Below are 13557 nucleotides of genomic sequence, written 5' to 3'. Positions count from 1 at the left end.
TTCTTTGACTGCATCCTCCTGGTTCTCCTCTTACACGTAAAACCACCGGTATTCAGCCTCCTTCAATGGGTTCTTTTCTTTGGCCCATTCTTTAAAAGTAACAATTCTCCAGTAACAATAACTCCTGCTGGAGTTAGTCCTTATCTCTTTTGTTTTCTTTTTTAATGAGCTCACCTGCTCCTGCAATTTTAGTTATCCCCTGAAATCTTTATGCCCTGCTCTTACCTCTCTTCTGAGGTTTAGACGCTTATATCCAAAAGACCAACTGGATCTTTCCACTTGGATGAACGTTCCAAAAACATCGCAAACTCAGCACATATCTTTTCAGCACATTATCTCTTCTCCCAATCCTTCTCCTCCTCACCGAGACTCTATTCAGTTGGTGGCAACACCATTTAATAGCTGTAATAGTGTAAATAACAGCAGAGAGGCTTTTTAAACTAATGCAAACTTGACCACGGAAAGATGCAATATTTACATTCATCTTGACACCTGTGGTCAATCACAAATTGCTTTGGGGGCTAATTCATGCTATTACCTCTAAAACTGGACTGCTAGAGAATCTGATAATTAGAAGTCCATTGATGACTCTGAATACAATTACAGGAAATTGCAAACTGATTGTAATTGCCTTAAAAGTGAAGAGAAAGGAAGGAGCCTGCTAGGAAGCATAGACCACTCTTTCAAGTTTGACAGTGAAGAGATAAATTAAACTTTAGGGGAAACGAGATGTGAGGAAGTCATCTTTTAAAAGGAGGCAAACTGAGCAGTTTTGCAGGCTGTGGGAAGAAGGTGGTGGAGAAGAAGGGATGGACCACAAGGAAGATAAGAAGATAAGAGTTGAATACTGACAAGCACAGAAAGAGTAGGGAAGTCTTTGTTTCTTTTGTCTCTATGGTATACTCCTCGTGTAACATTTGTTTTTACTAAATTCAGGTCTACTATTCATCATTAAATAAATAATAGTAAAAATATTTTTTAATATTTATATGTAATTTTTAAAATTTAAATTCCAGTTAGTTAACAGTGTAATAATATTGGTTTCAGGTGTAAAATTTAGTGATTCAGCCCCTCCATACAACACCTGGTGCTCATCACACGTGCCCTCTTTAATCCCCATCACCTGTTAACCCGGCCCCTATCCCCTTCCCCTCTGATAACCGTCAGTTTGTTCTCTATAGTTAAGAGTCTGTTTCTTGGTTTGCCTCTCTCACTTTTTCTTCCCCATGCTCATTTTTTTTGTTTCTTAAATTCCACATATGAGTGAAATTGTATGGTATGTGTCTTTCTCCAACTTGGCAAAATACTCTCTAGCTCCATCCACATCATTGCAAATGGCAAGATTTCATTCATTTATATATATATATACATACATATATATGTATATATATATATCTCCACATACATATATACCACATCTTCTGTATCCATTCATCAGTTGATGGACATTTGGGCTCTTTCCATAATTTAGCTATTGTTGATAATGCTGCTATAAATATCAGGGTGTATATATCCTTTCAAATCAGTGTTTTTGTATCCTTTGGGTAAATATCTAGCAGTGCAATTGCTAGATCATAGGGGAATTCTATTTTTAACTTTTGGGGGAATCTCCATAATATTTTCCACAGTAGCTGGTACCGGTTTGCATTTTTATACATAATCTTTCACCTTTGTATTTATTTACATTATTGTTCTGTAGTTAGGCAAAAATTGCAACTGAGGCTAATTTGTGCAATTAACTAAATAATGTGTTTCTTTTCCTTTTGAAAATTTCTTTCATATATTCCATTCTTAGTAAGAATGAAGAATCATTTTAATTTGATTTATATACAACTAGTGTCTTTCAGTTCAAACTTACTTTTTAATAAACTCCTATTCTAAAATGAACATAAGGAGTTTCATTTTTCAGGACCTTATCTCATCAGATTTTGTTGTTTTGTTTTGTTGTTACTTACTTGCAAAATTTTCTTATATAATACATTACAAATCTGTGACCAGGTATTGTTTTCCTATACAGTTTCTAAGTTTTATGGTTTATTTAATTCAAATGAGTAAACCCACCTTTCTGTTCTACTTTTGTGGAGGAGAGAATGAAGGGGTGAGAAGCAGGAGGTAAATAGGGTTAATGAAAGATAGTGGAACGTCGGCAGAGAGGAAAGGTTACCTGTTAGTCAATATTCTTGAGAAACCTCTAGATCTGATTCAGTGGTATTAAAAAAAAAAAAAAAAAAAAGTTATCAGCACTAACAAAGAACTAAATAGATCTCCTTGCAGTTACTCAGAAGTGATTCAGAATGGTGTGGGGAAGATGGGAGATACTGCATTTAGGGTTTGACATTGGACGCTTCTCCTGAGCTGAAAGCTTCTCGTAAGGAGTGAGGTCTTCTCTTCCCTCACTTCTCCCACCTCAAAGTCCTCACCATTTTAGCTCCACTGCACCGATGCTCTCTTCTCAGCTGCATGTAGGTGAGCAGTGCACAGAACCGACCAGGCAGCCTTAGCAGGCACGGTGCTAAGGCTGAGATGGAGAGGGCCTGACCTTACTGCCTCAGTTGAAATCCTCAGCGCCACTGCCTGCCAGGGGGAGGTGGGAGGGGCACAGGAAGTGACTACCCTCTGGCTTCTCCTCCCACAGAAGCCCTGCCTCCTTCACGCTTGGACAGTGGAGAGGTTAGCTTGCTTTCTCCTTCTAGTTCTGTCCTTTGGCTAATGGGAAAGACCACGCAGAAGCTATGGAGTTGCTTTTTGTGCTTGACAAAAGTGCATAGATAGAAGACAGGGATTCCTGGCTGGGAGGAGGGAGGAGAGCTGAAGATCTCTGCCTGGGCTGGCGGATCTAAGCAGTCAAAGTGGGAAGCTGTGTGCTTGAAAGAGGATTGTGCTCGCACTAGAAATAAGCAGTAAGTGAGCGAATAACCATTATGGCTTAGAAAAGGATTAATCCCCCTGGGGTTATGGGGTGAACTAGAAAATATTGCTTAACTCTAGAGTAAAGCTGTAAGTCTTCTGACTCTGTGTAGAGTTGTGTGCTGTTTGGAGACTGGGGCTTAAATACAAAATCAGAGCTCTAAACGCCTCCTCCCACTCTTGGAAAATGCCAACTTCTTCTTAGAGTAGTTGTGCATATAATCTCCTTCTCTGACCTAGCCTCTTCCCAGGAAAATATACTCCTAAATCAGCTAAGGAGTTGGGATTAAATTGGAAAGGTGGAATTTGGTAGTGGTAGAATTGCAGTCTTGAAATGTGTTCAATGAATGCCGACATTGTTATACCAGTTAGCAGTGATTTGTACATCACTTAGAAATCCTGGGGTGGGGCATTACAAAGGGAAAATTGAGAGCTTTTATGAGAAAGAGGCTGAAGTGTCCATATGCGAAGGATGAAATATAAAAAGGTATGTAATTAATAATAGATGGAGTGTTTTCAAAAGCATTAAACTAGACCAGCCTTCAGGGAACCTAGAAGTATGAGGATGAAAATTAGTTCGAAAGGAAGAAATTTTACTTTCAGTAGTTTTTTTCTGCAAGCCAAAAACTTCACAATGTTTACAAAGTCAAGACAATGATTCAGGGATACTTCAGTTATTGCCATACATTATAAATACTGTTGCGAGACAAGATCTGTGGTTCCTTGGTCAGCAAGTTCTGGCAATGAAACCACTGCCGCTGGTGCAAAGAATTCTGGGATGTCTGACAGTGAAATGGATGGAAGGACCCACGTTCCATCTCTACTTAATGTCCTTTTGTCCAGAAATCGGGTCATGCAAATGAGCTACTTGGTACGTATACAGATCAATATTTGGAAAGGCATTTCTGAATGTTTTGCATTAGAGGGTCTCTGGACAATATCTTATGGCAACCAGTAGACTAAGAGGATAAAAAACAAAGTGATAGGAAGGAAGTCAGCTTGATTGAAACCAACCCTGTTCTTTTTGTTTTCCATCAATCCTGAAATGGAACCTCAAATGAGGAGAAGAAGAAGAATAGAAATACTGTGGCCATCTGTTCTGTTCTAGGTGGCCAAATTCATTAATATATGAATGAGAATTCGATTTTATTTATGCATCCGAACACTTGAAGATTCAGAATTCTCTTTATTACAGAAAAAAAATCAACACAAAAATAGGAGGTATATTTATTGGGGAGGAAGGGGAAAAACAGATAAGAATTGTGTCCCACAGGGTAAAGAAGATTGATACCATGTTCACTGGAGGATACAGTTTTTCCCTCGATGAGATGGGGATCCTAATATGGCATAATAGATGCAAAAAAATTCTTCTTACTTCCCTTAATTCTCCTCGATGTATTTAATACCTAAAGCAAGGATTGCTTTTTGTTTTTGTTTTAATAATAACCTTGGATTACAGCTAACTATGTAGTGAATTTTATTTTCCCTTTCTTACTGGTCCTCTACAGAGGTGCTATGATTTCTGAAATTATGAAGAAGGAATCTGTCATTTCTGGTATTCCTATCAGCCAGCACATTAGGAGAAAGAAAGACTCAGATGTATTATCTTTCTCCTGTAGCACAATGGTGAAATGGTTAAAATGATCTATGACCTTTCCTAACTTTACAGTTTTTGCTATGGGGAAGGTAGCTGAGGTTTGGTCATGGGGATGGGAAAAAAAAGACAAAATACAATGAAGTGCTTTTTTTTTTTTTTAATGGTCTGTATTCTTCCAATTTTTCAAACTACCTAATTTTGAAAATTATTTTACTCATCTTTTAAAAATTATTTGAATTAGTTTTTCCAGTGTTAGTTTTTATCATTTATAAGCAAATGTAGAAAATCTGAAGATTCATTATCTGAGTTGCATAATGCTTGTCTTATTCTTTAAAATATAAAAGGGATTAAAATAGACATTTACTAGTTGAAGTCTTAAGCATACTATAACTACTATGTGCAGTTTCAGTCTTTAAGAAAAATGGGCTGGGACCCTTAAGGGAATTGTTTATCTATCTCAAAGTATTAAAGAATCTTTTGAAACTACAGAATTGAAAAGAAAACCATAATATTCAGAACAACATTAAGGGTATAATTTGGATGGGAGGAGCTAAGCAGAAATACTTGATGAGTTAATTATAAGCCCGCAATTTAACAACAAAACATTTGCTGTTGTCCGTGAGAGACTGACGTGAAGAATGATATATTATGACTAGTGAATAAGATTAAGTAAAGACTTTTATCTTGAAAAAGAATTAAGTGGGAGTTTACCTTATTAATGGAGAGAAACTAAATGATCATTTAAAATTATTCTTTCACAAGAAAAGTAAAGAAAAAGGATATGGAAAACTAAGCAGTGATGAAGACCTCGAAATAATTGTTGATCAAAAGCAGGTAAGTGAATGCTTACATACATTTTCTGCTGTTGCACTGTAGATCTTTGACAGCCGAAGCCCTTTGAGTGTTCAGCGCTGCACTTGTGGCTGTGTTAGCCTGTCTGGCAGAGGCGTACATAACAAGATAGATTTTGAGAGCAGCTAAGCCTCCCCAAATGATCCCTCTGATCCACTGACTTCTGCATGCTGTCAACACGCATGTTCTGTATATAAGAACGATGAAAATTAAGCAGAACTAGATAATAGAACTTTTGGAAAATTACATTCCCCAGTGGAAAATGAATCAATACAATGATAATTTGTTTAGAAAAAAAATTTAAACAAGAATCAGAACATACGTTATTTTGAAAGTGAGAAAGCTAATGTTAGTGTAAAACAATGAGTATGCTTTAAGGGGAGGGGGGTAAAAGAGTAAAAGAAAAAACTGGGAAGCTGGAAACATATGTATTGCCCAATTTATCAGAATATCGGCAATAAATTTAGAGATTATTTACAAAATATAAAAAGAAAAAGCTACTTAATGTTCTTCAATACTGCCTGTAATTTGAGAAACAGCTAGCTTGGATTTTATATGGGTCCATAAGGTGGAATGAAAACTGCTTAATAGACCATAAACAATGATATCAGGTAATGGAAAGTATCCAACTAATGCCACTGAATTGGCATTGGCTCTTAACGTCTTTGTTAATTATCAAAGAGACAACTGCACATCTATTTAATGTGTACCCGAGTCTGAGGGTGATGTAAGCTCAGGTGGAGACTGAGAAATGATTCAAAGGAGTCTGCGTAGATGAAGAGGTTAGAAAGAAAGCAATCAGCAAGTTACAGGAAAGCAAGTAGAATTTAGACAATCTCGTAATCGTTTGTTTTGCGTCGTGACGATTGCATTAAAGGAGCCATTGTGTATATTTCTGAAAAAAAGAAAAATAACCATCGGAAGAGAGCGATCAGAGGAGGTTGAGTTGGAGACTTGCTTCTCAGGTCTGAAATACTGAGAGGTAACTGAAGCGGTCTTCTGGGGGAAACTCACCAAACAAAGCATCTCCCCAGAGGTACAAAACAGGTTGATCTTACAGTATCCCCTCAAATTGTCTTTGAATTCTTTTTTCTTGCCTTATCTTCACTCTCCTGCTCCTGAGTGAATTGGGGGGCAGGGGGCAGAGGTTGGCGAGGAATTTGGCCCTGTATTACTACTTAGTGCCAATTGTCAGTTTAGTTAATAAGATCAGAGGAGCTGGAACTGGAGCACTCTGCTGGGCTTTTAGCTATCATTTTAACTCTGCCATATTAATTACTTAGAGCACAAGATCCTATCTCTAGCCTGGCATTCTCACTGAAGGATGGGAGCCACCCAGTGAATGAACTAGTAAAATACAATTAGTATATTATGAGAACACACATACCTATCCATTTCTCTATTCAAATGAAAAGTTATTTTTTAAATTTTTTCCTTAATCATGTAGAAGTTAAACATTTACTCTTTTTTGTACTTTCTTAGTATCATCCTACCTTCAAAGGTTGCTTGTTTTGTTTTGTTTTCTAAAGCTTTTCTGTTTGTTATAACTAAATTTGGGGTTACAGAATACCATAAAAGTATACACTGAGATCTTTGGAGTGGAAAGCCCAAGAGAGTCATTTCTATTTTCTCATGGTAGCTTTCACAACATTTATGTTGTTGTCCCCAAACACATTTTATTAACTGTTAAGAGAACCAACTTTCCTTCTGTTGCAGAAAATAATGCTTTTCTTACCTGGATCAAAGGTGGGAGGATTTGACTCTCCCAGTCATCATTTGCCTCTGTAGTGAATCATGTTTCCCCCAGTGCCACAGCACCAGTTGGCATCAGTTGGCAGTGACCCAGCTTTGCTGAGTCATTCATGTCAAAACACGTTTTAAAAGACGAATCATTATGAATATGAGTTGGCTTTCATGTTTGCTGTTGGCAGTAAGACTAGTCCTTCCTTTGGGGGAAGCTTTACTTGCTGGTGATGTTGTGAGCAAATCCTAGGTTACAATGACAGTGTTGATACCTCAAAGTAAAATATTTAGGATAACACTCTAACTAGTCTTGATAATACTACAAAAAACCCTTTCTATGCTTCAGAGAGCATCATTAAAATTGTGTTGTGTTTATGTGTGTAAAACCCATTCATTTACTATTGCCTAGTTTCATAGATATTATATATTTGGGGAGGAATCTTTATGTTCGATTTATTCTTCCCATATCTTTTTAGAAACATGGTAGATGTTTGTTAGTCAATCTTCATATAATTGCAAATAGCTTTTTCAGTAAGTGCTGCCAAAAGAAAATCTAAAGAAGATAGATAAAATAGTGCTGTGCTGTGCTGGGCAGAAGTCTACTAATCTCATTAAATCGGTCGTCCAGAAACTGTTGCACTCCAATGCTGTGCAAGCTATATGCCGTTTTATCCGTCACGTGATTTGCAAGAGGTGTATTTCCACAGAAAGTTCAGAATTTTGCTTACGTAAGCAGATTAAAATCAGAAGCAGCACAGAGTATGTGGATTTTGTTCTCCCTGCCGCTCCATTCGATGGGGTAAAAGGTGACTTCTATGTTATTTCTACATGAGAAAAAGTGATTTTGGAAATGTGTAAGGTTTTATCTTAAAAGGCAATACTGTGCTTCTCTCTTTGTCAAATGTTATTGGCAAAATTTATTTACAATTTGTATGAAAATATTCTAGAGAATTCATAGATTCATGCTAAAGTCCTAAAATTACTGGTGTCATGTATAACAACACATACACACACACATAGAGTAATTTAAATATAGGCATATGACATTGGCATTGGAATCCATATTTTCCACCAGAAATCCCTAGAGTTTTCTAACTTCGAGCATAAGAAAGCTATCAAAGGAAACATTAGATTAAAATTTTAATGCCTCTAAGCCCCATTTTACATAAATATATATATTTCATTATTTATGTTATATAATTATAGAATTATTTTATATAATTATGACAAATATATATAATTAATAAATTATGTGTTAGGCTTTCCAAACTAAATATTAAAAGAGAAATTTTAAGTATATTTCAGATCATTTTTATTATTCATTAAAATGTTCTTTCTTGATTGGGGGGTGTGGATCTTGTTTAGGAGTAGATTTCATGTACAAATTCATTTCCTTTTGAAGCTTTCTGAGATTTTAGGGATGGGAGTGGGCAAGTAAATGGTCAAGGGCCTTGAGTAAGGGTTTAAAAATATTTTCTACTTAAAATAATAAGTTCATTCTATTTTAAACTACTATTTTTAATTAGAATAGAGTCAGCTTGGTTCAAGGTTTATGATACACTGGACCAAGATGACTTTTCTTTGTCATCTTGAATGTTTTCAAATTCCAGTTAACTTCAAGGATGTATGTAACAAAGGGTAATGCAAAGTTATGGACTATCATAATTATATGAATGATATGCTCATAGGTTCAAACATTTCAAAAGCGGTTTTCAGAGTATGTCATGAATCCAGTTGATTATAGGACTCAGAGTTGCAGCTGCATATCCTTCAGTGCATTAAGGTGGGGAGGTGTCAAATGTCAACCAGTTACAAGGGGAACAAGTGTACAGAGACCAGCGCATTGGTTCTCAAATTCTAGCAGCCTCGGAATCCCCTGGAAAGCTTGTTAGAACATGGGTTTAGGGGCAGGAAGAGGGCCACCCCTAGAATTTCTGATTCTGTAGGTCAGGGGTAGGGCACAAGAATTTGCATTTCTAAGTCCTTAGCTCCCACTGCTGGTCCCAGACCATACTTTGAGAACCACTGGGTCAAAGGAAAAAATTATTATAGTTCTGAAGGGAAAAAAATATACATGACTTGTGATAAATTCTATATTCTTCAACTAAGCATTACCTGGAAATCTAAAAACTAGAATTCATAGATGTACAACAAAATGATGCTGAAAACAAGAAAACCATAGCCATTTATACCCAGAGGTGCCTTTTAAGACCCAGATTTGTAGTTTGACTAAATTCTACCCCACACCCTTATGACCTTGAATTGGTCTGAGGTGTTTCTTTTTGTAAAATAATATTCTGCTCCTGCCATTTCCCAGAGTTTCTCTGAGAAGATAAATCTGTAAAAGTGCTTTAAAAACTGTAAATCATTATGCCATTTTTAATTAGCAAGTCATAACAACTATATTAGTCTGTTTCACCCACCATATGAACTGTCATAGCCTGGATGGCTTAAACAACAGACATTTCTCGTTGTTCTGGAGGCTCGAAGTCCAAGATCAAGGTGCTGGTATGGCCAGTTTCTGAAGAAAGATCTCTTCTGGGTTTATAGATGGCCATCTTCTCACTGTGTTCTCATATGGCAAGGAGAAAAGCTCTGGCATCTCTTCCTCTTATCGGGGCTCTACCCTTACTGATTCACTTAACCTTTACCATCTTCTCACAGGCCCTGTCTCAAAATACAGTCACACTGGGAGTGGAGGCTTCAATATATGAATTTGTGGGGAAGGGAGACAAACATTCAGTCCCTACGACCCCACAACCCCAATTTAGCAAAGAGCAATATTGAGATCTGGAAAGGTGAATCGAGTTGCCCTGAGTCCTGGTTAGGTACAGAAAGAACCCCTGGAAGCCAACCTTCCCTCCTGACGTTCAGTCCAATGCTCTTTCTATAACTACACATAGCTCCCACAGTTGCCCATTACTGGTCATCCCATAGGTGAGTCTTCAGCAGTTTTGCTCTGGTGTTCTAAGTATATAAAATAACTATATACTGGAAGTATCATCATTGACTGATATTTATTTATTGAATCCCCACAGGGATAACCTTTTCCATAAACACTCCTTAACTATTTACTTCCCTCTTGGCCCCATGGCTCTGAGAGAAGAGAAATGTCTTCAAAGTAAATGTATACAGAATTCGAGCTAAAAGGTTGTTAACATCCAGTCCCTCTTCCCTTCCCTACAAAGCTTCCTCAGGGAGGAGACATGAAAGGCACCATGGAGAGAAACAACACATACCTTTCTTAGCCCAAAACCTGTCTGAGAGTGTCCTTTTAAATTTATAGAAACCTGAGCAGAAGGCAATGGAAACTAGAATTTCTGTGATTTTTCTTGAAAGAAAAAAAAAGAAGCAAAGTATAACCACCTCCTTGTGTTTTCAATAACACAGAAGCATTTGAATGGGATTGTGATTCTCTCGTAGTGGCCATTGTCCGAATGAATCCTGACGAGGAAGGTACAGGCCATCATGGAATAAAAATGGAAGAAGGAGAAAAACGATGAGCGGGGGGAAAGATACCTGACTTCCCTCTGGTATTAACAGAGAGTGTGGTCATATCACTATCTAAGCAGCAGACATGAGTCTTAGACTCATAAATAGTAAAGGGATGGGGATGTTATGTGTCACTGCTTTATACTCAGCACCCTCTGGCCAGTGCTTTCTTTGCCATATCAATATGGTGACTCAAATTTAAAGATAATTCAGATCCTTTTTACAAAACTCTGAGAATATTTATAAAGCACGAGACCCTGTCTCTTGGTATCATGTGTAATACTCTCCTGGAGTACTTTCTTGGTGACTGTATTAGTCAGCAAGAACAGAAACCCCTTAGAGTTGCAGAGAACAGACTGTCCGGTGAGCCTGGAGATTCTGAAGCAGGATCCTCTGAGGCACTGAACGGACGAGGCAGGTGTGGTTGTCCTCGCTCCTCTCAGAGCAGACATGAGGTCCTTAGTATGTTCCCTAGGCAAGATTGATAGATGAGGAACGGTTCAACGAAAATAAGACATGTTTATTTGTGATGAGAGAGACTGAAACCATTCAAATGTGCTATGTATCTGAAATCAGCATTGTAGTAAACAGAGTCTCTGCTGTGGTCCAATCAATGCTATCTCGGCTGCAAAGCCATTGATCATCATAAATATTGCACAAGGAAGGGGACAAGTTTTTCCACTAGGTTAAACAGAAAAATTACTGGAATATAGGCATGATCACCCTGTGTTTTATTGCTAAATATTTCCTTATTTTTTCAAGAAATAAAAAAAATAGTTCTGAGTTACTCGTAATTTGGCAGGAGTGAGGGAAGCACGATCATGGGAAATAGCTTTATCTTTTCCTTATAAACTCACGATGGTGAGTTTATTTGTGTTTGTGTAACTTCATGCATTTCAATTCAGTTCAATTCCAAGCCTCACTTCTGACTTCTGAGAAGCAAAAAGAGTAGACCTAATAGCTTCATTTCAGAGGCTTCTGACGTGTTACAGAGATGTGAGGATAGAACAGCAGAAGGTCTAGACAGTCACTACTTACAGAGCGACCCAGAGACACGCAAGAGAGACCTGAAGTAGATGGCGTCACCCTACTTTGTAGTCTCCACTTTGCCACTTACGAAGCAGAAGACACTAGAGTGAGCAATTTCCGTTCTCTGAGTTGCCATTTCTTCATCTAGAAAATGGAATGACACCATCTGGCTCAGATATCTGTCATGAGGTTCCAATGGGGTGCGCCTCTGGAGAGCCTTGACCGGGTCATCGCTGCCTGGTCTCATGTTCTCCCCATCGGCACCTCCTGCTTCCCAAATGTCCGGCTGCTTGTTGCACCGCATGTTCACTTCGCTTTTTCCTGCTGCATTGCTAGTATTCTGCATGCCTTCTGGAAGATGCCATTGAGTTAATTGATCTAGTGTGTTTTCAGCACTGCTGGCTCCTCGGCCACTGCAAACATTGGACATTAGATATAACAGTGTCCTTAAACGGTGGTAAAAGCAAGTCTTTCACAGACAGTAATCTGAATTAAATCTGAATAAACTGGTATGGTCACATGATAGTGTTATTACCTTGGGAGAATTAACCAGCCTCTCTGAACCTGATATTTCCTCCTATTCAGGACTTTTACCACCTTTTCTTGCCCACTTTCCTTGCATCTCAGTGAGTACCAGCTTAGCTGAATAGCATGCACCAGCTTTCCTCGACCAGTCCATCTTCCCCAGTTTTCTAAATAATCATGAAAAATCACAGGGGTCGATTGAAAACTATAATCACCAAGAGAGAGACCCGGAATTACCACCTCAAGTTCAACAAATATGCATGTACCACATATCTTTATTTTAAAGTATTGATGTACAGCCTATGTTCATTACATGTGACATGAGATTAAAAAAAAAATTTCAAGTTAGAAAAATACCAATGTTAAGTTATTTTCAAATAGCCCCCCTTTTTTTTTCTTTTGAATCTAATGGGAAAAAGTGCTGGTAGCATGTTTACTCAGTGAGAAAATAAATGCAAAATTGAAATGACATGAGCTGACATGCTGAGTGTAAAAATGATGTGATATATGAAAATAGCGGCCAGAGATGGTAATATTTAAAAGAGGACTCGGCTGTTTGGAATACAACTTGAAAAGAAACATTCAGCCTTTCACTGTGGAAGATTTGCTGTGCTTTTACTGGCTTGTTTCTGGTTTTGTTTTGGTTTTCTGTTTTGGTTTTCTGGGGGTATTTTTGGTGGTGTTTTAAGTAGGTTCATCTGATCCCTGGGAGAATGATGGACATCAGAGCTGTTAGGAACTTCAGAAAATCGAATCCTGTGGCTTTCAGACTGTGTTCTCAGGACTGGTTCTGGACATTGTGAATTGGGGAGGGGAGGGTGACACTGTCTATGATGAGGCACTGCCCCTTAGAGAGGAAATCAGCTGCTAGGTGTACAGACAGGCTTTGTTCAATGAAAGGGTGCTGCTGCTAAGAAATTTAATTATATTGGTCTCATTCCATCAAAATAAGTTAAATGAGTTTCAGAGTAGGGAGGTAGCTTGACTATGTCACCAGGTTATTTTATATCATAGGAAATATTAGAATTCAGGTGTGCAGCCCCTAGTCTTGGGGTCATTCATCTATTCCTATAACTGCATTTCTAAATTAAGCTGCTATCCTTTCTTCTATATTCCCTCCTGCTGGTCAGCTAAATATATCAGGCAAGCCAGAAAAATCACTCAAGAGGTGTGTATTTCAAGCGCACGGCTTAATCTGTTACATTTATCTGATAGATTTTTGTGAAAGGATGTTTATCCCAGATGCTTCCTACCTCACAGAGAGGTTCCTGCAACTTTGTGACAACTTCCTAGTATGTATCGGTGTACAAAAGTGGAATTTGTATCTCCTACAACAGTCCTAACTAGATTAGCAAAATGTTTCTTGCATGCTGCAGCAGGCAGTTTCTTGAGGTTTCTCCTCAGGCAGTTTC

General features: G+C 38.0%; 1 protein-coding gene across 8 annotated transcripts in view; it reads left to right on the top strand.

The window, feature by feature from the left end:
• Positions 1-13557, top strand: part of PEX5L (peroxisomal biogenesis factor 5 like) — a 226363-nt gene that overhangs the window by 53770 nt on the left and 159036 nt on the right. The window contains exons 1-2 of one of the 8 annotated variants that reach the window (XM_044251842.1): positions 2660-2900; positions 5267-5338. The exons of 3 other annotated variants lie outside the window; for them this stretch is intronic. Coding sequence is in view for 4 of the 5 variants with exons in the window: in XM_044251837.1 (XP_044107772.1) it covers positions 3686-3778; positions 5267-5338 (165 nt within the window). In the remaining variant the exon portion in view is untranslated. Of the gene's footprint in view, positions 1-2659; positions 2901-3036; positions 3779-5266; positions 5339-13557 lie in introns of those variants that run through there. 4 more of the 8 variants (XM_044251837.1, XM_044251840.1, XM_044251838.1 and 1 more) reach the window with 4 other exon arrangements.

Source organism: Neovison vison, chromosome 6 (genome assembly GCF_020171115.1).
Source record: "Neovison vison isolate M4711 chromosome 6, ASM_NN_V1, whole genome shotgun sequence".
Classification (NCBI taxonomy): domain Eukaryota; kingdom Metazoa; phylum Chordata; class Mammalia; order Carnivora; family Mustelidae; genus Neogale; species Neogale vison.
This window is presented reverse-complemented; position numbering and strand designations above follow the sequence as displayed.